The following is a 26,793-nucleotide window of genomic DNA, read 5'->3' as shown; positions in this document are numbered from 1 at the left end:
TTCACCCACCTGTGACCTCTGTGCCTCTTCATCCACCTGTGACCTCTGTGCCTCTTCACTCACCTGTGACCTCTGTGTCTCTTCACCCACCTGTGACCTCTGTGCCTCTTCATCCACCTGTGACCTCTGTGTCTCTTCACCCAGCTGTGACCTCTTCACCCACCTGTGACCTCTGTGCCTCTTCACTCACCTGTGACTTCTTCATCCACCTGTGACCTCTGTGCCTCTTCATCCACCTGTGACCTCTGTGTCTCTTCATCCACCTGTGACCTCTGTGCCTCTTCACTCACCTGTGACGTCTGTGCCTCTTCACTCACCTGTGACCTCTTCATCCACCTGTGACCTCTGTGCCTCTTCACCCACCTGTGACCTCTTCATCCAACTGTGACCTCTGTGTCTCTTCACCCACCTGTGACCTCTTCACCCACCTATGACCTCTGTGTCTCTTCACCCACCTGTGACCTCTGTGCCTCTTCACTCACCTGTGACCTCTTCATCCACTTGTGACCTCTGTCTCTTTACCCACCTGTGACCTGTGTCTCTTTACTCACCTGTGACCTCTGTGCCACTTCACCCACCTGTGACCTCTGTGCCTCTTCATCCACCTGTGACCTCTGTGCCTCTTCACTCACCTGTGACCTCTGTGTCTCTTCACCCACCTGTGACCTCTGTGCCTCTTCACCCACCTGTGACCTCTGTGCCTCTTCATCTACCTGTGACCTCTGTGTCTCTTCACCCACCTGTGACCTCTGTGCCTCTTCACTCACCTGTGACCTCTTCATCCACTTGTGACCTCTGTGTCTCTTTACCCACCTGTGACCTCTGTGTCTCTCACCCCCTGTGACCTCTGTGTCTCTTCACCCACCTTGACCTCTGTGCCTCTTCACTCACCTGTGACGTCTGTGTCTCTTCACTCACCTGTGACCTCTGTGCCTCTTCATCCACCTGTGACGTCTGTGTCTCTTCACTCACCTGTGACGTCTGTGCCTCTTCACTCACCTGTGACGTCTGTGTCTCTTCACTCACCTGTGACCTCTGTGCCTCTTCATCCACCTGTGACCTCTGTGCCTCTTCACTCACCTGTGACCTCTTCATCCACCTGTGACCTTTGTGCCTCTTCACCCACCTGTGACCTCTGTGCCTCTTCACTCACCTGTGACCTCTTCATCCACCTGTGACCTCTGTTTTCTTCACTCACCCTGTGACCTCTTCATCCACTTGTGACCTCTGTGTCTCTTTACCCACCTGTGACCTCTGTGTCTCTTCACCCACCTGTGACCTCTGTGTCTCTTCACCCACCTGTGACCTCTGTGCCTCTTCACTCACCTGTGACCTCTGTGCCTCTTCACTCACCTGTGACGTCTGTGTCCTCTTCACTCACCTGTGACCTCTGTGCCTCTTCATCCACCTGTGATCTCTGTGCCTCTTCACTCACCTGTGACCTCTTCATCCACCTGTGACCTTTGTGCCTCTTCACCCACCTGTGACCTCTGTGCCTCTTCACTCACCTGTGACCTCTTCATCCACCTGTGACCTCTGTGTTTCTTCACCCACCTGTGACCTCTTCATCCACTTGTGACCTCTGTGCCTCTTCACCCACCTGTGACCTCTGTGCCTCTTCACTCACCTGTGACCTCTTCATCCACTTGTGACCTCTGTGTCTCTTTACCCACCTGTGACCACTGTGCCTCTTCACCCACCTATGACCTCTGTGTCTCTTCACCCACCTGTGACCTCTGTGTCTCTTCACCCACCTGTGACCTCTGTGCCTCTTCACTCACCTGTGACCTCTTCATCCACCTGTGACCTCTGTGTCTCTTCACCCACCTGTGACCTCTGTGTCTCTTTACTCACCTGTGACCTCTGTGTCTCTTCACCCACCTGTGACCTCTGTGCCGCTTCACCCACCTGTGACCTCTGTGCCTCTTCATCCACCTGTGACCTCTGTGCCTCTTCACTCACCTGTGACCTCTGTGTCTCTTCACCCACCTGTGACCTCTGTGCCTCTTCATCCACCTGTGACCTCTGTGCTCTTCATCCACCTGTGACCTCTGTGCCTCTTCACCCACCTGTGACCTCTTCATCCGACTGTGACCTCTGTTCTTCATCCACCTGTGACCTCTGTGCCTCTTCACCCACCTGTGACCTCTTCATCCACCTGTGACCTCTGTGTCTCTTCACCCACCTGTGACCTCTTCATCCACCTGTGACCTCTGTGCCTCTTCACCCACCTGTGACCTCTGTGCCTCTTCACTCACCTGTGACCTCTGTGCCTCTTCACTCACCTGTGACCTCTGTGTCTCTTCACCCACCTGTGACCTCTGTGCCTCTTCACCCACCTGTGACCTCTGTGCCTCTTCATCTACCTGTGACCTCTGTGTCTCTTCACCCACCTGTGACCTCTGTGCCTCTTCACTCACCTGTGACCTCTTCATCCACTTGTGACCTCTGTGTCTCTTCACCCACCTGTGACCTCTGTGTCTCTTCACCCACCTGTGACCTCTGTGTCTCTTCACCCACCTGTGACCTCTTCATCCACTTGTGACCTCTGTGTCTCTTTACCCACCTGTGACCTCTGTGCCTCTTCACTCACCTGTGACGTCTGTGTCGCTTCACTCACCTGTGACCTCTGTGCCTCTTCATCCACCTGTGACCTCTGTGCCTCTTCACTCACCTGTGACCTCTTCATCCACCTGTGACCTTTGTGCCTCTTCACCCACCTGTGACCTCTGTGCCTCTTCACTCACCTGTGACCTCTTCATCCACCTGTGACCTCTGTTTCTTCACCCACCTGTGACCTCTTCATCCACTTGTGACCTTTGTGCCTCTTCACCCACCTGTGACCTCTTCATCCACTTGTGACCTCTGTGTCTCTTTACCCACCTGTGACCACTGTGCCTCTTCACTCACCTGTGACCTCTGTGTCTCTTCACTCACCTGTGACCTCTTCACCCACCTATGACCTCTGTGTCTCTTCACCCACCTGTGACCTCTGTGTCTCTTCACCCACCTGTGACCTCTGTGCCTCTTCACTCACCTGTGACCTCTTCATCCACTTGTGACCTCTGTGTCGCTTCACTCACCTGTGACCTCTGTGCCTCTTCATCTACCTGTGACCTCTGTGCCTCTTCACTCACCTGTAATGTCTGTGCCTCTTCACTCACCTGTGACCTCTTCATCCACCTGTGACCTCTGTGCCTCTTAACCCACCTGTGACCTCTTCATCCACCTGTGACCTCTGTCTCTTCACCCACCTGTGACCTCTGTGCCTCTTCACCCACCTGTGACCTCTGTGCCTCTTCACTCACCTGTGACCTCTGTGTCTCTTCACCCACCTGTGACCTCTGTGCCTCTTCCCTCACCTGTGACCTCTTCATCCACCTGTGACCTCTGTGCCTCTTCACTCACCTGTTACTTCTTCATCCACCTGTGACCTCTGTGCCTCTTCACCCACCTGTGACCTCTGTGCCTCTTCATCCACCTGTGACCTCTGTGCCTCTTCATCCACTTGTGACATCTGTGTCTCTTTACCCACCTGTGACCACTGTGCCTCTTCACTCACATGTGACGTCTGTGTCTCTTCACTCACCTGTGACCTCTGTGCCTCTTCACTCACCTGTGACGTCTGTGCCTCTTCACTCACCTGTGACCTCTGTGCCTCTTCACCCACCTGTGACCTCTGTGCTTCTTCACTCACCTGTGACCTCTTCATCCGCCTGTGACCTCTGTGCCTCTTCACTCACCTGTGACCTCTTCATCCACCTGTGACCTCTGTGTCTCTTCACCCAGCTGTGACCTCTGTGCCTCTTCACCCACCTGTGACCTCTGTGCCTCTTCACTCACCTGTGACCTCTTCACCCAGCTGTGACCTCTGTGCCGCTTCACTCACCTGTGACCTCTTCACTCACCTGTGACCTGTGACCTCTGTTTCTCTTCATCCACGTGTAGCTACATATGAAAAACAACCTTACCTCTCCAAATATGAATCCAAATGTAAATGCCAAACAAATGTCAGACAAATTTGTACATTGATGTTTGTCTTCAAAATGTTTTAAATGTCTTTGCTTATCACTTAACTTGGTGTTCATGACGAAAAATGACTCCACTGGTACAGTCACTTGACCTAAGCACATGTGTTCCATTTCACATCTCTGGTGTTCTTGTGACATTTCCTAACATGCTAAAAATGTGACTTCTCTTCTCCAACAGCCAGAGAAAACAAGTACAAAATAATTAAATGAGGGAATGTGAAATAACACCATAAAGCAATGTGTTTAGCAAATTAAAATAAATAAAGACATGGGCGCAACTTGAATATCGTATGTCCCCCCCACCTTCTGACATATATGTGTGTACTTGAAACATGCTATTCCAGTCTTATGTGCAAACCATGTCAGTCTTATGTGCAAAACCATGTCAGAACAGTATCTTTGTTTCTGCAAGTTTGTATTTTTAGCAGCACTGACTTGTTTACAACACCTGTTTCTTGTTTGTCACATTCAGAATTTTCTGGGACTGCATTTGCCCAGATTTGAAAACAAAAATAGTTGCCTCTACAGACTAGTGTCTACACATAAGGATCAATGGACCATATGCTAATTTACTAAATTCTGAAAGTTAGAAAAGGAAATCAGAAAAGCTATCTGGGACCTCAGAAAGCCCATCTGCAAATATTGTTTGATCTCCAAAGTCAGTCTATGCAAGCGAAATTATGTTCAATATGAGTGTTGTCATTAGTGCCACTTTGAAAATTAAATTCATGATAAGTAATTTATCCTAAACTTATAATCTGTTGTTTTTTCAAACTTATGCAAAAACAAATCTTGAGAAAAAAATACAGTATGCGATAGTTAATAATTATTAAGAGCCTGTTTCTTTCATATTACCACATTGCAGTTGTTTTTTTTTTAATGAAAACTCTTTTTGAGTTCTACACATGTGGTGATACCTTATTTACACCAGGATGTTAATAAAATCAATGCTGGCTATTCTCAGAATAAAGTACTTATATCTACGGTTTCAAATTGCATAAGTCAAATGGTGTTCACTTTATGGTCTTTTCAAAACATTAAAATTACTGTTCTGGATGCTCAGAATGCATCTGAGCTTATCTAGAAACCGTTGGCTTCTGGGGGCCTAAAGTGGCCCCCAGACCCCGGTCTATGGGCTTCGGCTCTGCGGGCCTCGCACTTTGTCCCCCCCAATTTCTAGATCTAAATTGCGCCCTTGAATAAAGATATTACAATTGGACTAGAGTCTCTCTGTTGACATTATAAGTCCATTTCTTGTTTAGGTTTTGAGGTTTTTTGCAAATCTTACATCTGTGAATGTAACAAAATATGATGATGGGCAGCACAGATGATTAGTGGTTAACACTGTTGCCTCATGGCAAGAAGGTCATGGGATTATGTGGCATTTGCACGTTCTCCCTGTGTTTTCAAGGGTTACCTCCAGGTAACCCATGAGAACATTTGTGAACGGGTTTGTCTGTCTATATGTGGCCTCATGACAGACAGGTGTCCTGGTACCCTGCCTCAGGCCCTGTGACTGCTGACACAGGCTCTACAGTCAGTGCTCCAAATTCCTCAGCGCAGTGAGTGAGATGTGCTTTTGTATTGCTTTGATGGAAAATCCATAGATGTCCCTGGAAAAGAAGGCATATGTTGCACTAAAATCTAAACATACTTTTCTACATTAACGCTGGCATTACAAAAATGTAAATTACCATCGCTAAGGGCACTGATGGACACCCTGGCTTTTCTACTTATTGCTGATAAAAGTCTATTTCTCTGGAACACGTGGCATTAGGGTGGTCCTCTACAGTATGCCAAAAATAAAAATGTGACTTTCTTAAGGTAATTCCTGACAAAATTGTTTATCTTAATAAGAAAATGTTTTGTGCAAAATTTTATTTTGATACAACTATTCTTACCACTGCTACAACCCCTGGCAATAATTATGGAATCACCGGCCTCGGAGGATGTTCATTCAGTTGTTTAATTTTGTAGAAAAAAGCAGATCACAGACATGACACAAAACTAAAGTAATTTCAAATGGCAACTTTCTGGCTTTAAGAAACACTATAAGAAATCAAGAAAAAAAAATTGTGGCAGTCAGTAACGGTTACTTTTTTAGACCAAGCAGAGGGAAAAAAAATATGGACTCACTCAATTCTGAGGAAAAAATTATGGAATCACCCTGTACGTTTTCATCCCCAAAACTAACACCTGCGTCAAATCAGATCTGCTCGTTAGTCTGCATCTAAAAAGGAGTGATCACACCTTGGAGAGCTGTTGCACCAAGTGGACTGACATGAATCATGGCTCCAACATGAGAGATGTCAATTGAAACAAAGGAGAGGATTATCAAACTCTTAAAAGAGGGTAAATCATCACGCAATGTTGCAAAAGATGTTGATTGTTCACAGTCGGCTGTGTCTCTGGACAAACTCTGGACAAAATACAAACAACATGGGAAGGTTGTTAAAGGCAAACATACTGGTAGACCAAGAAAGACATCAAAGCGTCAAGACAGAAAACGTAAAGTAATATATCTCAAAAATCGAAAATGCACAACAAAACAAATGAGGAACGAATGGGAGGAAATTGGAGTCAACGTCTGTGAGTGAACTGTAAGAAACCGCCTAATGGAAATGGGATTTACATACAGAAAAGCTAAACGAAAGCCATCATTAACACCTAAACAGAAAAAAACAAGGTTACAATGGGCTAAGGAAAAACAATCGTGGACTGTGGATGACTGGATGAAAGTCATATTCAATGATGAATCTCGAATCTGCATTGGGCAAGGTGATGATGCTGGAACTTTTGTTTGGTGCCATTCCAGTGAGATTTATAAAGACGACTGCCTGAAGAGAACATGTAAATTTCCACAGTCATTGATGATATGGGGCTGCATGTCAGGTAAAGGCACTGGGGAGATGGCTGTCATTACATCATCAATAAATGCACAAGTTTACGTTGATATTTTGGACACTTTTCTTATCCCATCAATTGAAAGGATGTTTGGGGATGATGAAATCATTTTTCAAGATGATAATGTCAGGATGTGAGGTTCTGCCTGGTTGTGTTTTCATGCTTTTGCTATGTTTGCCTCGCTGTAGTCTTATTCTCTTGTCTGGGTTTTTCCTTGCTTGGGTTTTTCTGTCCCTGTCTCTCTTGGTTGTATCTCCTGTCTCTTGGTGGTGGGTGTTTCCCTCTCCCTGGCCACACCCACATTCTGGTGAGTTCCACGCACACTTGCTCCCAATCTACACTTCATCACTTGGGTGTATTTAAGATCCTCTTTTTGTTCTGTTACCTCGCATCATAGATTGATGCGCTCTATGCCTTCTCTCCAGCCTTCTTTGTCTTGTTCTCGACCTGCTTGCTTCCCGTGTGCTTTGACCTCTTGCTTGTATTTTCGACCATGCACCCGCCTGATGTATTTGCTCTTGTTCGCTTTGTTGGATTGCCTGCCTGTTTACCAGACCCTGCTTTTTGCCCAAGTAAACTGTTTTTGCCTACCAAGCCTTGAGTTCGAGTCCAGCATTTGCATCCTGTCACACCCGTTTTCCAGTCTTGATAGATCAATCTGGCCAACTATGGATGCAGCGGACTCGGCTCCATTCCAAAATGCCGTACGCCACCACAGTAGGCAACTTGCTGAGCAAGAAGACCAGCTCACTGCTCTCAGTGCCGGTTTAGGTGAGCTTGCACAGAGACAAGAGACCTTCATGACATCCGTAAGTTCCCAAATGGAACTTCTCATATCTAAGCTCGACATTCAGGCTAGCCCCGCCCCGGCAAGATCCAGCCAGCCGCCACCTGAACCACCGGCCGCCCTACAGGCTTCCGTAGTTGAGTCTGCTCTTTGCACCCAGCTCTCCCGTCCGGAGCAATTCTCCGGGGAGACCAGTGATGTTATGCCGTTCATTACCCAATGTGAGCTGCATTTTGAACTAATGTCCACCATGTTCCTGTCAGACAGGTCCAAGATAGCCTACATGATCTCGCATTTATCCGGCCAGGCTGCAGCGTGGGCTACAGCAGAGTGGAGCCATCAGGCACCATCTTGCTCCTCCCTCCAAGCATTCACTACAGCCTTGAAGCAGGTCTTCCAGCACACGTCTCCAGGACGCGAGGCGGTGCGCTCCCTTCTGCGGCTGAAGCAGGGCGCTTGCCGGGTGGCAGACTACGCTGTTGACTTCCGGGTCCTCGCTACCAAGAGTGAGTGGAATCCTGCCGCCCTCCTCGACGCCTTCTACCAGGGGCTGGCTCCCGACGTCCAGGATCAGCTTATTTCCGTCGATCTGCCCCAGGAATTGGATGATCTGATCGCCCTCGCCATCCGGATCGACCGACGCTTATCCGAGCGCTCGCGCTGCGAGCCTCGTTATGCTCCTCGATGCTCCGTAACGCCTCATCCTTGACCACCAAGCACCCACTGCGCAGACGACGAGCCGACTCGTCAGGGCCCTGACTAACCCATGCAGCTGGGCCGAACACGGCTGTCGCTGGAGGAACGGCGCCGCAGACGGGACGAAGGACTTTGTTTTTATTGTGGACAATCAGGGCATGTGGTTACTAGTTGTCCAGTCAGGGGTGCCGCAATGAGATCTCAGGTGTCAGTACGGGTGAGTCACAGTTCAGTTTCTTCCTCATTATCTCAGAATGTTATTACTGCTACACTGGAATCTGATCATTGTTCTGGGGTTATGCATGTCTTTGTGGATTCTGGATCAGACGCCAATTTAATGCTATCCTCTCTTGCCAGGTCCCTGCACCTTAAGTTGTTTCACATCGGTCGCCTTCTGGTGGTCAGGGCAGTGGACGGCCACGAATTAGGACACATTACCCATAAAACCCAGCCTGTCCAACTCACAATAAACAGCAACCATGTTGAAACCATTAGCTTCCATGTGTTTGATCAAATGACTCACTCTGTGATCTTAGGGCATCCCTGGCTGCAACAACACAGCCCCAATTTTAATTGGTCTAAAGGCATGATCAAGGAATGGGGTTCCTCCTGTTCTGAGAAATGTTTAATTAAATGTGAATCCCAGCCACAACCTGTTTCTTCGGACCTCCAGGAGGTTCCTCTCTGCTATCATGATCTAGCGCCCGTGTTTAGCAAAGCTAGAGCTAAATCTCTCCCGCCTCACCGTCCTTATGATTGTGCAATAGACTTATTGCCCGGAACCAGTCCACCTCGTGGTAAATTGTATTCACTGTCCATCCCAGAACGCGCCACCATGCGGGAGTATATCCAGGAATCACTCAACGCCGGCCTGATACGACCATCTTCCTCACCAGCTGGGGCAGGATTCTTCTTTGTTGAAAAGAAAAGACCCTACGTCCGTGTATCGATTATTGGGGTTTGAATGAAATAACAGTTAAGAACCGCTACCCCACTGCCACTGATGTCCTCCGCCCTTTGAATCGTTAGAGGGGTCCAAAATTTTACCAAACTAGATTTACGAAACGCCTACCATTTAGTCAGGATTAACAAGGGGATGAGTGGAAGACTGCCTTCAATACCCCCACCGGCCACTATGAGTATCTCGTGATGCCTTTTGGGCTTACAAATGCGCCAGCAGTGTTCCAGACCCTTGTAATGATGTATTGCGCGAATACCTTAACAGGTTTGTTTTTGTTTATTTGGACGATATTCTGATTTTCTCGCCAGACCTTGAAACCCACACTCGACACGTGCGAACTGTATTACAGACCCTCCTACAAAATGATCTTTATGTCAAGGCGGAGAAATGCGAATTTCATAAATCAACAATTTCCTTCCTTGGCTTTGTTATTTCCAAGGGAAGGATCCAGATGGACCCCGACGGGATTGGGCGGTGCCCAGCAGCCGGAAAGAGGTTCAGAGGTTTTTAGGATTTGCGAACTTCTACCGTAAATTCATTCGTAACATTAGCTCGGTTGCCGCACCCCTTTACAATGGTGACCTCTCTCTCCGGGCATTTAAATGGACCCGGACTGCAATGAGGCCTTCAGGGTTCTAAAGCAGTGGTTCACAGCCACCCCATATTACTCCTTCCTGACCCCGCGTGGCAGTTTGTGGTGGAGGTCGATGCTTCTGATATTGGTGTGGGTGCCATCTTGTCACAAATGAGTCCCACAGACAGTCGGCTGCATCCGTGCGCCTATCTGTCCCGTAAGTTGTCTCCGGCGGAGTGCAACTACAGCATTGTGACCGCGAATTGCTGGCGGTCAAAGTGGCCTTGGGAGGAGTGGCGACACTGGCTCGAGGGGGCACAAGTACCATTTCTCGTGTATACCAACCACAAGAACCTGGCCTATTTACGCACGGCAAAACGCCTGAACGCTCGTCAAGCTCGGTGGGCAATTTTCTAGGAGGTTCAATTTTGTCCTTACTTATCGACCCGGGACTAAGAACGGCAAACCGGATGCATTATCCAGACAATTTGATGGCCCTGACCTTCCTGCAGAACCTGGTTGTATCCTCCCGGCTTCTTGTTTTGGTTCAGCCCTCACATGGGACATCGAGTCAGGGTTAGAAACCGCTCACGGTAATGATGTTACTCCGGCGGGCTGTCCGGCAGGGAAGCTTTTCATTCCGGTTGCGGTAAGAGGGGAGGTTATTGAATGGGGTTGCAGACATTACCGAGTTTGTTAACGCCTGTCACGTATGTGCCATGTATAAGACCTCTACGCACTGTCTATTCCTCGGCAACCCTGGACTCATATCTCGCTTGATTTTGTCACCGGTCTTCTGCCCTCAATGGGTCATACTGTGATTTTAACTGTTGTAGACCACCTCTCGAAGATGTGTCATTTTGTGCCTTTGTGAAATGCCCACAGCTAAAGAACTTGCCGAAATAATGCTTACACATGTCTTTCGTCTCCATGGCTTTCCGCAGGATATTGTCTCTGACCGGGGTCCGCAGTTTATTTCTGGATTTTGGAGGGAGTTCTGCCGTCTCCTCGGGGCCGCCTCCAGCCTTACGTCCGGGTACCATCCCCAGGCAAATGGTCAGTCTGAACGGTTTAATCAAGAGTTGGAAAAGGGTCTCAGAATTCTATGTTCTCAGCATCCGTCTACCTGGTCCTCACAGATTTCTTGGATAGAACTCGCCCACAACAGTTTACCGTCGGCATCTTCCGGGTTTTCTCCTTTTCATGTGGTTTACAGTCATCAAACTTCTCTCTTCTCTTCCTCTATCCTTCGTTCCTCTGTTCCGTCTGCCCTTAGTCTAATTGTCAGGTGCCAACGGACCTGGGAGCGGCCTTGTCGGGCCCTGGGTCCCTCTTCGGCCCTTTATAAGTGGCTGCTGACCGTAAACAATCGGTTGCCCCGACCTACTCGGTGGGACAGAAGGTTTGGTTGTCCACACGTCACTTGCCACTCCGTGGGGTCACGCGCAAGCTGTCTCCCAGGTTCGTTGGTCCCTTTCCCATTTCAAGAATCATAAATTCTGTTTCTGTCCATCTTCGGTTGTCTCCGTCTATGCGTGTTCATCCCACGTTTCATGTTAGTCACGTCAAGCCGGTGAAGTCTAGCCCTCTGTGGCCTCCGGCCGTTCCCCCACCTCCCGCCCGGTTTGTGGGCAGGGAGCCGGTGTTTTCTGTGCGGCGGCTTCTGGCTTCGCGTCGCCGGGGTCGGAGTTTTCAGTATCTGGTTGATTGGGAGGGATATGGTCCCGAGGAGCGGTCGTGGATCTCTTCCGTTTTATCCTGGACCCGGTCTCATCCGGGATTTTCACGTTGCCCATCCTGCTGCTCCGGGGCCATCTGGGACTGGCCTTTGTGGTGGGGGGTACTGTCAGGATGTGAGGTTCTGCCTGGTTGTGTTTTCATGCTTTTGCTATGTTTGCCTCGCTGTAGTCTTATTCTCTTGTCTGGGTTTTTCCTTGCTTGGGTTTTTCTGTCCCTGTCTCTCTTGGTTGTATCTCCTGTCTCTTGGTGGTGGGTGTTTCCCTCTCCATGGCCACACCCGCATTCTGGTGAGTTCCATGCACACTTGCTCCCAAGCTACACTTCATCACTTGGGTGTTTTTAAGATCCTCTTTTTGTTCTGATACCTCGCCAGATTGATGCGCTCTATGCCTTCTCTCCAGCCTTCTTTGTCTTGTTCTCGACCTGCTTGCTTCCCGTGTGCTTTGACCTCTGGCTTGTATTTTCGACCACGCACCTGCCTGATGTATTTGCTCTTGTTCGCTTTGTTGGATTGCCTGCCTGTGTACCAGACCCTGCTTTTTGTCCAAGTAAACTGTTTTTGCCTACCAAGCCTTGAGTTCGAGTCCAGCATTTGCATCCTGTCACACCCATTTTCCAGTCTTGATAGATAATGCATCTTGCCATAGAGCAAAAACTATGAAAACATTCCTTGCAAAAAGACACATAGGGTCAATGTCATGGCCTGCAAATAGTCCGGATCTTAATCCAATTGAAAATATTTGGTGGAAGTTGAAGAAAATGGTCCATGACAAGGCTCCAACCTGCAAAGCTGATCTGGCAACAGCAATCAGAGAAAGTTGGAGCCAGATTGATGAAGAGTACTGATTGTCACTCATTAAGTCCACGCCTCAGAGACTGCAAGCTGTTATAAAAGCCAGAGGTGGTGCAACAAAATACTAGTGTTTTAGAGCATTCTTTTGTTTTTTATGATTCCATAATTTTTTCCTCAGAATTGAGTGATTCCATATTTTTTTTCCCTCTGCTTGGTCTAAAAAGTAACCGTTACTGACTGCCACAATTTTTTTTCTTGATTTCTTATAGTGTTCTTAAAGCCAGAAAGTTGCCATTTGAAATGACTTTAGTTTTGTGTCATGTCTGTGATCTGCTTTTTTTCTACAAAATTAAACAACTGAATGAACATCCTCCGAGGCCGGTGATTCCATAATTATTGCCAGGGGTTGTACATGTGGGGAGGAAATTGCAATGGTTGAGCATATTAGCGCAAACCAGCAACAGTGTTATGGTTGGACCTGAAACGAGTTATGGACCAGGAGTGGGAGGCTGGATGGCAAATGTTATGTACTGATCTAATACAATGCTTCTGTATAATTTAGATTACATAAGTAATACAGTCTAATAAGCACTACTTTATGTTGTATTGATACGCAGCGCTCCGTTCTGTGATTAGTCAGTGGATTGATATGTGACAGTGTGTGTGGCTCTTGTTCAGTATAAAGAAGCAGTTCGGATTTTACTGTGAGTCTGTGCTTCTTCAATGTTTATGTTAAGAGAATAAACATAACAAAACTGGCGACAGGTCGCAAGAAGGACCCGAAGAATGCATCACATGGACAAAGGAAAGTGAAAAGTGCTAAATGGACCTAATTTTGTGAATGTAAGTTTCGCCTGCTCGCCCACGTTTTACAGCGTACAAGCTAGCTAGGTAAAAGTGTCGGGTGTGAAGTGAAAAATGGCCGAAATGCTGGGTCATATGGACATTTTTGACTGTTCTGTGGAAGACTGGACGACCTACATGGAAAGAGTTGAGCAGTAATGCCTTGCTAATGAAATCGAGGACGGGAGAAAAGTAGCAGTCCAACTGAGTGTCATGGGCACGAAAACCTACAATCTCCTCCACAGCCTCGCAGCTTCAGCTAAACTGGCAGCCAAAACTTTTGATAAAATAATGCAGATACTGAAAAGCTGTGATACTGAAAAGCCACCTAAACCCAGCACAGACCAAAATCCGCTGCCATGCATTGATGATATTTTTGCATCTCTAGCAAATGGGGAGCATTTTACAAAGATTGACCTCGCACAGGCCTATCTACAAATGGAGATGGATGAAAGTTCACACAAGTACCTTACTATAAACACCCACAAAGGACTCTACCAATACAACCACCTCCTGTTTGGCATCGCAAGTGCCCCGGCAATCTGGCAACATGCAATGGACCAGGTGCTACATGGAATTCCAGGTACACAAAACCGTAAAGTGGAGTTCGACGAAAGACTGCGATGAGGCATTTAAGAAGGCAAAGAAACTGATCATCTCAGACAAAGTCCTGACACACTATGATCCAATTTTGCCCCTGTGCCTCGCCTGTGATGCTTCGCCATACAGCATTGGTGCCGTTTTGTCACAAAAAATGAATGATGGCTCTGAATGCCCCATAGCTTTTGCATCACACTCTTTGTCACCTGCAGAGCGAAATTACACACAGATAGACTGTGAAGCCTTGAGCTTAGTCTAGGGAGTTAAAAGTTTAACCAATATCTACATGGCAAGCACTTCACTCTGATCACAGATCATCAGCCACCTGTTTCCATTTTCAGTCCACAGAAAGGTGTTCCCGCTATGACTGCCGCTCGTTTACAGCGCTGGGCTCTTTTCCTGGGCACACACACCTACACCATGGAATACAAAGGGACAAAACTGCATGGAAATGCGGATGGACTGTCACGCCTCACTCAGCCAATGTCAGAGAAGGCTCCTGATCCTGCCTTAAACCTGCACATGCTGCAAATGGAACCACTTCCTGTGACAAGTGCACAAATAAGCAGAGAAACAAGAAATGACCCACTGCTTTCCGGAGTGTACGATTTAATTGTGAATGGTTGGTCAGCTCGTGCAGGTAGTGACCTCCCAGACTATTTACCAGAAAATACCAACTCACCGTGTGCCAAGATTGTATCTTATGGGGGTTACACATCATTGTACCTTCAAAACTGCCACCCAAAGACTTAAGCTTACTGCATGATAGACACATGGGTGTATTTAAAATGAAAAGTCTCGCTAGAAGTTATGTTTGGTAGCCTGGCCTTGACAACCAAATGGAAACCTTGGATAAAACATGTGCGAGGTCTGTCAATAAAGTAACAGTCCTTTTTATTTTTTCAAAAACTATATGGATTTCATTCATATGTTTTTATGTCAGACATGCTTGAACCCTCGTGCACATGCGTGAGTTTTTCCACGCCTGTCGGTTACATCATTCGCCTATGAGCACGCCTTGGGAAGGAGTGGTCCCGCCCCCTCGTCGGATTTTCATTGTCAGGAAATGGTGGAATGAAAAGGACTTTTTTTCCATCAGAATTTTTTCAGAAGCTGTTAGAGACAGGCACCTGGAAACCATTCGAAAAATTTATCTGGCTTTCGGTGAAAATTTTACGGGCTTCACAGAGAATAAGGACTGTTACTACAGCTTTAAGGACCCCTTTAAGGACGCTCGGCATGCCGCGCTCCGAGCTGCGACGACGCGGCACAAGCCACCGGACCATTTCTAAACGGAAGGCTCTGTGGATACGAGACCGTCGTATGCTCTTTCTCTGGTTATCACAAGAGCTGGACATCAGCCATTTTCCGGCAGATTTCACTTTTAACAAGAGATTTTGTCATGGAAAGCCGCGCGGAGGCTTCACGCATAAAGACCGATTCGCTTTGGAAGCGAGACAAAGGAACACCTCCGTTTCGGCGTGTCAGAGGACAAGTTTGGACATGCCTATCTCGGCTTTCAATGCTTACCAGTCCAGTAAGTATCAGAGAAATTGTGGAGAGCTGGACATGTTTTTAAAAAAGGGTTTAAATGTTTGGTACAGTTAAGTCACATGAACCACTAATTTTTGTTTTAATTTTTGTTTGACAAATTATGTGTGCATCAAAGCTGGAAGGGAGGAATTGTTATATATTGATCTAAAACAATGCTTCTATATCATTAGATTACACAATTAATACAGTGTAATAACCGCGCGCACCGACTGATTGATCGTGCAGGTAACGACTGTGCACCGGGATCATTGTTGCCACATCAGAATGTCGCCAGTTTTTTTTTTAAGAACATAACCGCAATGTTCTCGTCTTTAACATTTCAGGAGAGTGAAAGTATAATGACTTGGAAGATTAGTAAGGGTTTTTTCTGCTGTTTTTCATGTAAGAACTTGAATCTTCTAAATCCAGACTGTAAGTTTGTTTTTTTTTAAGACACTACATCACTTTCATAGTCTCTAGCGTGACCTCACCTGGATCATTTTTTGGAATCATGTTTTCTGGAATTAGACTACAGAGAGCTGAATGATCCTTTGTTTACTGCTTTAAATTCCACGTGCTCACTGACGTTAAATAAGCCTTAACTGCCGTGTAATTGAAAATTTTACTTCAAAGTCACAATTTAGATCCTGCTGAATGTGTGCCGGACACGCGGAGTGGTGGAACGTTTGCACAAAAGTGCTGCGCGTGGAAGCGCGGATCAAAGTACAGATTAAGGGAGCATGGGAGCTCCCAATAATAGTGTAGTAATGCATTGAAAAATTCTAACAGGTTAGAGGGGCCAGTTACCGCTTTGACATTACTGAGTTTCTGACAGTCAGTCGTGGGGAGTGGAGTTTGGTTCCAGTTTTCTTCACCTCCAGGAACTGACGTCGATGCCACTCTGCAGTTTGCAGCAGTTGTTGGTGCTGCTGTTCATCCTTCGTTGGGATCTGATTGTAATCCTGTATAAGCAGCAACATTATCCAGGACCTACTGTGACGACTGGAATGATGGGTCGTTCTCCCACTCTGAGGCTCCTTGATGAGTAAGTCCATGTTGAGGTTGAATGCCCTTCCCCATTATTTTGACCATGCATAATCTTTGTTCACTTGTCACGCCCTCTTCCAGAACTTTCACTGACGTCTTGTTCCACTAATTACACCACCAGTCATTTAAGCCCTCACAGTCTCACAGCTCACTGCCCGATTGTTTAATGTATTTCACTTTCCAGCCCTCGCGTCCTGTCTTGATGAGCCTGCCGGTATCTGACCTTGTTTTGCCCTTGACCTTGTACTTGTCTTTGCCTCTGAACACCTCCATGACTTATTTTTTGACCTCAGCCTGTTTTTTGGACTAAGCCTCTGCCTCACGTCTCTCTGTACCTTTGCTGTCCCTGCTGGACCACCTGTGTACCGAATCCCTGCCTGTCTCTACAATTAAACCTAATTCTAACCGCACCTGCTGTGAGAGTTTGCCCTTGTGTCCACCCAATTTGTGCCATGCCCTGACAAAAGTTTAACAGTCAAAAATGTTTGTAAACCCTAAAATCAAACATTTTAGTCTGTGTGTTGTGTGTTCGCACTGATCTCTGTATATTACTGATTAACTTATTGGCCAGTATTTTTGAAGGAAACCAGCCACCATATTACCACTCCATTGTCCCGCTACTGAACGCTCTTTTCTTTTGATCTTTAATGAGGCACACACAACTTTATTCTTTGTAATTTTGTAAACAAATACCTTCATGTGCAGGTATAAACTGTGCAAATTGCCATATTAAAGGCTGTGGACGAACATTTCACCTGTGAGTATGATTGAAATGGAAAGTAATGAACAATAATTTGAAGAATCAAAGATGATAATAATAACAATAATAATAATAATAATAATAATAATAATAATAATAATAATAATAATAATAATAATAAATGGCTTGTTAACACAACATGTGTAGCCACATGTTGTGTTTTGTGTTGGATGAACTATTTTAAGACATTTATTAGTATATCCAGTAATATATACCACTGATCACTATATATTACTGGATAGCTCATTGGCTCACACACAGTCCGTACAATCTGCTGAAGCAAACTGGCGGCCACTCCCAACTTATGCAGACCACACATAGACAGCTTATTAGAACATCAACAATTTCAAGTAATAACTGAGCTGATTCTCTCATTGTCTTATTTTTGTTCTTTGGATAATGTAAGATTGATCCCTCCTAATCTATGCATGCCATGATTAGCTATTTGATATATTTTCTTTCTTTCTTTTAATATGCATATGTCGCAGACATGAAGGAGCGAAGCTCATCAGCATCTCACCATGCCATTTACGTCCTTCAGAATTGATTTTGATTAAATTTTTCAGGGGAGCATTAGCATGACAAAAACCCATCAGCTTCTGGGGGACTCCGCTCCCCCAGACCCCCCACCTTTTTTATGCATTTTTCTTTATTTGCCTCAGGCGGGACCGTCGTGTGACTATCCGAGAATTTGCGGAAGAGGTGGACATCAGCACATTCCACTGTAACAGAAGATTTGGCCATGAAAAGAGTGGCAGTGAAATTTGTGAGAGCTGCTGACGGCGGAGCAAAAGCACCTTCGTGTTGAAGTCTCACAGGACGTGTTGGACTCTGAAAAATGATGTCCACCTCTTCCACAATTTCTCGAATAGTCACACGACTGAAAAGCCACCGAAAGCCGTCTGAATCTTCCGAATGGTTTCCACCTGGCTGTCGCTCAGTTTCTGGCAAAATTTGATGCAGCACTGCTCCAGTTGTTCTGCCATTTTCCTTGCAATGATAATCCGCCGAGCGCACTACACACGTCCTCACACAAAGGCTGCTTGCCAGCAAATGACGCAATTGACAGCCGTGAAAAAATTCGCGCATGTGCACGAAGGTTCAAGGTTGGCTCATGCAAGCACACGTGATTCAAATCCATCAGGTTTTTGAAAAAAAATAAAAAGGTCTGATACTTTTCTAACAGACCTCGTATATACATGCTGTCCATATTCTTGAGCCACTTAGGTGGGTAAGGAGAGTTCCCATGGGATGAAAAAGCTTTTCAACCTCCCATCCCTGGTTCTCAAAACCAGGCACCTAATTTTTCAATTTTCAATTTCAGTTTATTTTCCTTTATATAGCGCCAAATTACAACAGAGTTGCTTCAAAGCGCTTCACACAGGTAAGGTCTAACCTTACCAACCCCCAGAGCAACACTGGTAATGAAAAACTCCCTACCTAAGTGGCTCTGTACTCTTTTTTCTATTTTTTTTTTCTTTAAAGATATTTAGGTGTACCTTAGTAAGCACGAGTAGAGTTCCACCTTAGATTTGGAATGTATAATAGAAGATATACCTTACTGAATTTTCATATCAATATGATATACGATATGACTATGATTTGACACAAAGTGCATCAACAGTGAAAATTAAACATTCTTAAAACAGTAATAATACCACACTCATTTTTCACTCATCATAAGGTTAGGATACTGTGCCTTCCAAACGTATTGGAACACTTGGAATTTCACACATTTTAATTTGTTTATGCCATTTTAAATACAAGAAATACAAAAAAGAAAGAATAAAAATTTCAAAAATGATCTTCCTCAAACTTAAGCTAAAAGCAAATCTCTAAAACTTGATAATAGCTGTAAATAATAATCAGTTTTATTGCCAGTTTTCTTCAGACAAGTCAGGGGATGGAAATATGAACATTTCCAAGTCACTGAATATGTCTAGGACTTTCTTTATATCAATTATGAAGAAATTCAAAAGTTTCTTTCACCAAAACATCAAATCTAGGCCTTCATCTCAAATGTACTTTCTGTCAAATTGTAGCTGAACTTTCAGGTCTTCTTTTTAAGAAAATTCTCCTCTACACCACTTCATCAGGAAGCTGGATTTTAGATTTTCAATTAATTTATATCAAGTCGTAGAGATTTGCTTTCAGTTTGAGTTAAGGAAGATAATTTTAGGAAAAAAAAGTGTTTGAAATGGAATCAACAAATTAAAATGTGTCAAATACCAAGTGTTCCAGGGTAATTGAGAAACACTGAGGAGCAGCATCTTACATTTCATATATAGTACAGCAGATAAGAGAATATTTAGAGTGGAATCCTGCAAATGGTGATACAAGCATCAATTGTGGCACAAATAACCCATAGAACTCTTTTGAAAAAAAAACTGATTGGCCACTTAAATTTTCAGTAGGCAGCCAGGTAGGGGTCAAATGAAGAATTATACAGGGGTCAAAATTACAAGATGCTCCAATCATATAGAAAACCACCACATTATTATCATAAAGATTCCAAAAAGGTATAGTTTAGACAATCTGTGACTGAATGTTATGGAGTTATGAGGTAAAAGCAGCAAAAATGGTAACAAAGGTAAGTTTCAGTTTGTACAGGGGTCAAAATAAATTAAAAAAAAAATGCTCCAATCATATAGAAAACTACATCACATTATTTGCCTGATCATAAAGATTCCAAAAAGGTATAGTTTGGACAATCTGTGACTGAATGTTATGGAGTTATGAGGTAAAAGCAGCAAGAATGGTGACCAGAGGTGATTTTAGACTTCCAGTTTTAGGGGTGCTTAGCACATTTTTAAATGTTTAAAATCTAGATGTCCAGAAATACAATATCCCATGATTTCAGAGTGAAAACATTAACTAAAACTAATTTTAACATTATTTTATTTTATTTCTTTGTGGCTGCAATGTAATCACCAAGACTCAGTGGGGGAGAGGACTGTGTACAGAGGGAGGGACTTTTGTTCATGTTTAGACACTGTTTTGGATTTTTTTGAAAAAAAGGACGTTTTATGGGGATTATTTATTAAGATGAATCCCCCTGAAACTAACAGGTGAGACTTTATATTTACTAAGTGCATTTTACTCTGCCAATCAATACATTAATGGACGTACGAGGTCTGTTAGAAAAGTATCCGACCTTTTTATTTTTTTCAAAAACCATATGGATTTGAATCACGTGTGATTGCATCAGCCAAGCTTGAACCTTCGTGCGCATGCGTGAGTTTTTTCACGCCTGTCAGTTGCGTAATTAGCCTGTGAGCAGGCTTTGTGTGAGCAGTGGTCCACCCCTCTCATCGGATTTTTATTGCGAATAAATGTCTGAACGATTTGGAGCTTTGCTGCATCAAATTTTTCCAGAAACTGTGAGAGACCTCCAGGTGGACACCATTCGGAAAATTCAGATGGCTTTCAGGGACGATTTTATGGGGATTACACAGATTAAGGAGTGCTCCAGCCGGTTTAAAGACCGCCCACAGCTGCTGACATGCCAGAACATGTCCTGTGAGGCTTCAGCACAGCGTTGCTTTGCGCCATGCGGCACCGCCGCGCCGCGCGGAATTCCTCCGCTCCTCTTTCCATGACAAAAACTCCTGTAACAGTGGAATGTGCCGTTGATTTCCAAACTGGACACTGTGTTTTATCCAGGACGTCGTCTGACTAGCACAGGAATTGCGGAAGACGTGGACATCAGCAGTTTTTCGGTACATTGAGACAGACATGCAGAGGAATTCCGCGCGTCGCGGCGGTGCCGCATGGCGCAAAGCAACACCGTGATGAAGCCTCACAGGACATGTTCGGGCATGTCCAGACTCATCCACAATTTCTCGGATAGTGACACGACTGAAAAACCACCGAAAGCCATCTGAAAGCCATCTGAAAGCCGTCCTGTGAGACCAACACGGAGGTGGTTTTGTGCCGCGCCATGAACGGCTCCGTGGCGTATCCCTCCGCTTCTCTTTCCATGAAAAAAACTCCTGTAACAGTGGAATGTGCCGAAAAAGTACTGATGTCCACGTCTCCTGCCATTTTTGTGTAAGTCAGACGACGTCCTGGATCAACAAAGCTTTCATGTTGGAAATTATCTGGTTGATTCAGCCTGTCAATCGGCGCTCGGAGTGCGGCGAGCTCTCAGCAGCTGTGGGCGGTCTTTAGACCGGCTGGAGCACTCCTTAATCTGTGTAATCCCCATAAAATCGTCCCGGAAAGCCATCTGAATTTTCCGAATGGTGTCCACCTGGAGGTCTCTCACAATTTCTGGAAAAAATTGATGCAGCAAAGCTCCAAATCGTTAATTTATTCGCAATAAAAATCCGACGAGAGAGGTGGACCACTGCTCACTCAAATCCTGCTCACAGGCGAATGACGCAACCGACAGGCATGAAAAAACTCACGCATGCGCACGAAGGTTCAAGCTTGGCTGATGCAATCACACATGATTCAAATCCATACGGTTTTTGAAAAAAATAAAAAGGTCCGATACTTTTCTAACAGACCTCGTATTTCAGTTAAGTTGCAGGGTTGAAAGGGTGTGAAAAAAAGCAACTTTTTAGTTTGCAAATAACAGTGTATCTAATACCGAGATAAACTGTGACTTCTAATACTGTGTTGTACTGCTTTTGAAAGATGATGACAATGTTTGGGGTTTTATTTATTCATTTTTCGTGTGTTCTTGTGTGTTTGTGATCCTTGAATTTACCCAGCAGCGAAAAGTGAAAGCGAAACTGATTTATCAGAAGCCAACAGTGTAATCTGATGTGGCTGTGTCTGAATCAATACTAAAGGTTATCGGTTATTGCTTATGTAAAAGATAACTTTTCAGTTATTGGATTAATGGTCATCGAAACTAAGTTTTTGGTTAGCTATGCCCACCACTGGTTACTTCCCACTCTCAAAACATGCTTATTTAGGCTTTGCTCCTGACCAAGGCTGTGTCTCTACATCTGGTGTTCGTCCCTGGATGGGTACTGAACTGCTGCTGTCCACTGCTCCTAGTGGTTGGATTTTGTGTCACTGTTATTATGTTCATGAGGATGGATTGAATGCAGAGGACAAATTTAATATAAGTATCTACAAAAAGGTCTTCTTCTACTACACTATATGATGCATCACGGGTTCATGCTTTCTCCAATGTAATAGAAGACAAAATGAAAGACTTACTAAAGTTTTTTTGTTGGTTTGTTTTATTTGCATTTTCCATACATCTCAGCTTTTTCTCATTTGTGTTGTGGTTGTCTAAGTATTTCATAGAAGGGACTCAATTCAAGCTACAACAGGTATTTTGTTCAGTGTCAACCTGTTTTGTGCACCTGGATCATAATCTCTGGTGTTCTTGTGACATTTTCTAACATGCTAAAAATGTGACTGCTCTTCTCCGGCAGCCAGAGAAAACAGCTCCATGTCATTTGAAGGCTTCTTCCGGTACATGGAATCTAAAGAGTGCTGTGTGTTCAACCAGTTGCATAAAAAGGTGTACCAAAACATGGACCAGCCTCTGACCTCTTACTTCATCTCATCCTCTCACAACACCTACATTATTGGAGATCAGCTGGTCGGAGAGACTCACCTGGATGGCTACATTTGGTAGGAAATATACAGTTGAGTTTTTTCTCTGTGTACATAACAAAAAAGCACTCCACTTCCAAAGTCACTTGATCTAAGATAATTTTGCAAAAGCATTATTTTCCATTAATATTGGCAGTGAAGTATTGGCAGCTGGTCTGCTCTGTGTAAGCTAAGCAAAGCAGGATCTGGTTAATACTTGGATGGGAGACCTCTTTGGAACACCAGCGGCTGTGTGTTTCCCCATGTAAAACTGGAGTTGCGTCAGGTAGGGCATCTGGCGTAAAACCTGTGCCAATTACCAATGCGGATCTGACTGTATCCGCTGTGGCGACCCCGAACAAAACTGGGAGCAGCTGAATGAACAACATTGGCAGCGAAGTAAAAGCAAATGCTGTAGAAATATTGGAAAAATTGAAAGATGTGAACTGGAAAATTCAATATTTGTTTAAAAAAAACAATAGAATTAATTAAATATAAAAGGAAATGTTACCCATAATCCTAGTGAAGGGCAAATAGCATTTATAGTTTTTTCTCAATCATTTTCACACTTGTCTCAACACCAAGTCCACTTTCAAAGCACTTCAGACATTCACCACACCATTTGACGATGTGAACTATATTTTCATATTGTTTTGAAACTAAAGCCCCTTTCACATTGGCGTATTCGTAGAGCTGCTCATTGCAGCGTATCATCTACGCTGAGTTGAGCAGTTCTACACCCACTTTTAGCAGCTCTATGTCGAGTTTTTGCTTCCTACGCAGCAGTATGTTGAGGGCTACGCGCATAGGATGGAAGAAATTAAACATGTTTAATTTTCTTCGGCGTAGAGCGCTGGACACAGTTTTAAGCAGGTCTGCGCAGCACAGCGTTACTGCCTGCAAGTCTGTGCAACACTGCGCTCCTGTATACAAACAAAAACTAAGTGCTGCATCCTGAGTGAATCAGCTGAAAACATGATCACACAGCCCACAGCACCTGTGTGTGATCAGAATAGGGAATCGAACCTCAACTCAGAAATCCAGAAACACAACAGAAACAGCAGGTCAGTCGCTCTCTCTCGCACGCGCTCTCTCCCTCACTCTCACTCTCTCTCTCTCTCTCTCTCTCTGTGTGTGTGTCTGATCGAACCTGTGACTTTATATAAACACGCACTCGCTGCATGTCGGTGAGCTCATCAAACGCCCTGATCGATCAGGTCTGATCAAACCTGAAAAGAGCTGTGACTCTTTAAAATAAAAGCGCACTCGCCGCATGTTGGTGCGCTCATCAAATGCCCTGATCGATCAGGTCTGATTGAGTCAGAGCCAGAGCTTTAAAAGTTTAACAAGTCACAGCGTTTCGTTCAGGGCAACCTTTACCACAGCCAGACTCAGTAGCATCTGTACACAATGAAAGTGATCCACCAGACAAAAAAATGATAGTAATAATGTTAAATGACTCTGTTTTGAGCCACGCTACACCTGCAGTAGAGAACAGAGCGCACTTCCACAGAGGCAGAAAATAGCACTGAACTGGTTTAATAGCAGCATGGTACACGCAACTGTGTGCACACATTAAAAAGTGAACACACACAGCTGCAAGTATGAAAGGAACACTGAAAAAGGCTGAGGGCATGCGCATTTCAGGCATATTTGAATGAAACACAACGCTGCAATACGCAGCTCTAAGAATACACCAATGTGAAAGGGGCTTAAGAACATTCAATCACCACTTCATGCTAATTTCAAGAGAGCCTCTCAGTCAATGTTCACTTGCATAAAAACTATATACAAGTCCAGCTAATTTTGCAGTAATTTAATACTGTGATCAAAACAATTGACTTTTCTTTCAGAATGCAATAAAATGTGGATCACAGTCCAATTAAATATTCATTAAGAAATGAAACTAAAAAACAGAAGCTGTAGGCTTTGTTTTGTTTGCCATCTTGTTTCAGTTGATACAAAAGTGATCACATTTTTGTGCTGAGTGAAACTCATGTTTATTGCTGTATGCTTATTTTTAGCAGCTATGGGTAGTCAGATCCCAGGACCCTTTATTGTATGATTACTGAGAAAATAACCAGTTCATAGTTTTTAATGTCCACAACAAATGAACCATCAAACTGAGGTTAGCCTGATAACTTGGCAGGTTTGGGCTCAAAGGGAGGGGCGTGTTCAGGTTGCTATGATCACACATGGAACCAACCATACGCCACCCCTTTATGCATTTATGAGTTTATCGCGTAGTCGGCAGAATCTGCACAGCCGCTGTTGCCAACACCCAGCCATGGGCTTCATATCGGCTGCTCCAGGTCTCTATACAAAACCTATGGGTGACGTCACGCAGGTGTAACACCTGTATCGCATAAATGAAGTAGTCTTTACCTGAAAGATTGATGCCACTGATTCTGAGGTTAGTATAGCAAATATCAGAATCTGGATACAGGTTCTCCAGTTCAGCTGTGTCATGAGGTTTAAATGGAGGTTGTGTAGTGTAATTTATTTATTAGAGCCTCAACACGGGGAACCAAAAGATGTAACATGTAGCAAATTTACAGATATTCAGGCCTCACATGGAAGCACCAAAAGATGTAACCATTTAGTTAAATCTAGATCGGCTCACACCGGAGCACCATAAGAGGGTAGTGAATAAGCAGTTAAACTCCCAAATTGAATTAGATTAGATTAGGCCCCATCTGATGAGTCACCAAAATAATTAACAATTTAGGGTTTAATACTTATTATTTACGAGGTCTATTAGAAAAGTATCCGACCTTATTATTTTTTTCAAAAAACATATGGATTTGAATCACGTGTGATTGCGTCAGACAAGCTTGAACCCTTGTGCGCATGCGTGAGTTTCAAGCATGTCTGACGTAAAAACATATGAATGAAATCCATATAGTTTTTGAAAAAAATAAAAAGGTACGATACTTTACGGACAGACCTCGTACAAGAATTGAGCAGTTTACTGGCATTTTTGTGGACAGTGATTAAATAAGTTCATTGATGGACACAATTCTTACTAACTCATGACACGCTGAAAGAGAGATAAAGCTTAAAGACTAAGTGAATAAATCTGGTTAGAATTTAATTATGAAATTTGAAGCCAATTATTAAGAAAAATATTAAACAAACATATGAATATGTTTGAAAGGAAGAATGATAATAAGGAGGAGCCACTTTGTATCCATTAACAACAAAGCCTTTTTCTGGAACCTTTACTGGGTCACTTAGCTGGTCCGTTGAAATGGTGGTTAGGAGGGATCCGTCCGTCCGTCGTGCTCACTTGGGTCAAGGGGTTAACTCAGCGGTCTCCCCAGGCAATCCCAAAGGCTTGTGTCGGCTTTACCGACAGAATGGCTGATGGTTTGAAATCAGGACCGTCATCACCTTGCAGGAACCCAGAGGTGGAAGGTGTTTGTTGAAAATGGTTTCTGGTAGCTCTTAAAAAGTTTGTTGGAGCCAGATTAAAAATCTTTGTGAATTTAGGAAAAAGTTAACACTTTAAAAACGTTGAAAAAACAAAATAGCCAACAGAAAAGGAGGGTCGCTTTTCTGTTAATTCGCTATTAATTTGAAAAGTTCAGCTCGGACGTTCTCTTAAAAATTCAAGACTTGACGCACCTTAAAGTGTCAGGTTAAAACTTTGTTAAAATGATCAAAAATGAACAAAGAATGAATGCCACGCGGTAGCTTTCGCTTAGCTTAGCTATAGGCCTTGGCCCAAGAATAAAATTAATCATTTAAGAAAGGAAGAGAGAAGAGCGGCAGAGAAGGAGCAAGAGAGAGCGGCAAGACTCTGTTCTAACTTTTTAAAGGGGGACTGATGTCACCAAACTCCACCCATTTAGGGTGTGTAGTTTCACAGAGAACTTCATGTGGTCACAGTGCAGACACAAATGATTCAATTATTTAAACTCATTAACTATTTTGACATATTATCTGTTCTAAGACACTCGAAT

At 44.5% G+C, this 26,793-nt stretch overlaps 1 protein-coding gene across 1 annotated transcript in view; it reads left to right on the top strand.

Annotated features, from left to right (window-relative positions):
* Nucleotides 1–26,793, top strand: part of LOC117529136 (1-phosphatidylinositol 4,5-bisphosphate phosphodiesterase zeta-1-like) — a 153,619-nt gene that overhangs the window by 11,906 nt on the left and 114,920 nt on the right. Inside the window, exon 3 of the mRNA XM_034191835.1 lies at nt 22,666–22,867. Coding sequence (XP_034047726.1) covers nt 22,666–22,867 — 202 coding nt within the window. The remainder of the gene's footprint in view (nt 1–22,665; nt 22,868–26,793) is intronic.

The sequence above is a fragment of the Thalassophryne amazonica genome, chromosome 17 (assembly GCF_902500255.1).
Source record: "Thalassophryne amazonica chromosome 17, fThaAma1.1, whole genome shotgun sequence".
Lineage (NCBI taxonomy): Eukaryota > Metazoa > Chordata > Actinopteri > Batrachoidiformes > Batrachoididae > Thalassophryne > Thalassophryne amazonica.
This window is presented reverse-complemented; position numbering and strand designations above follow the sequence as displayed.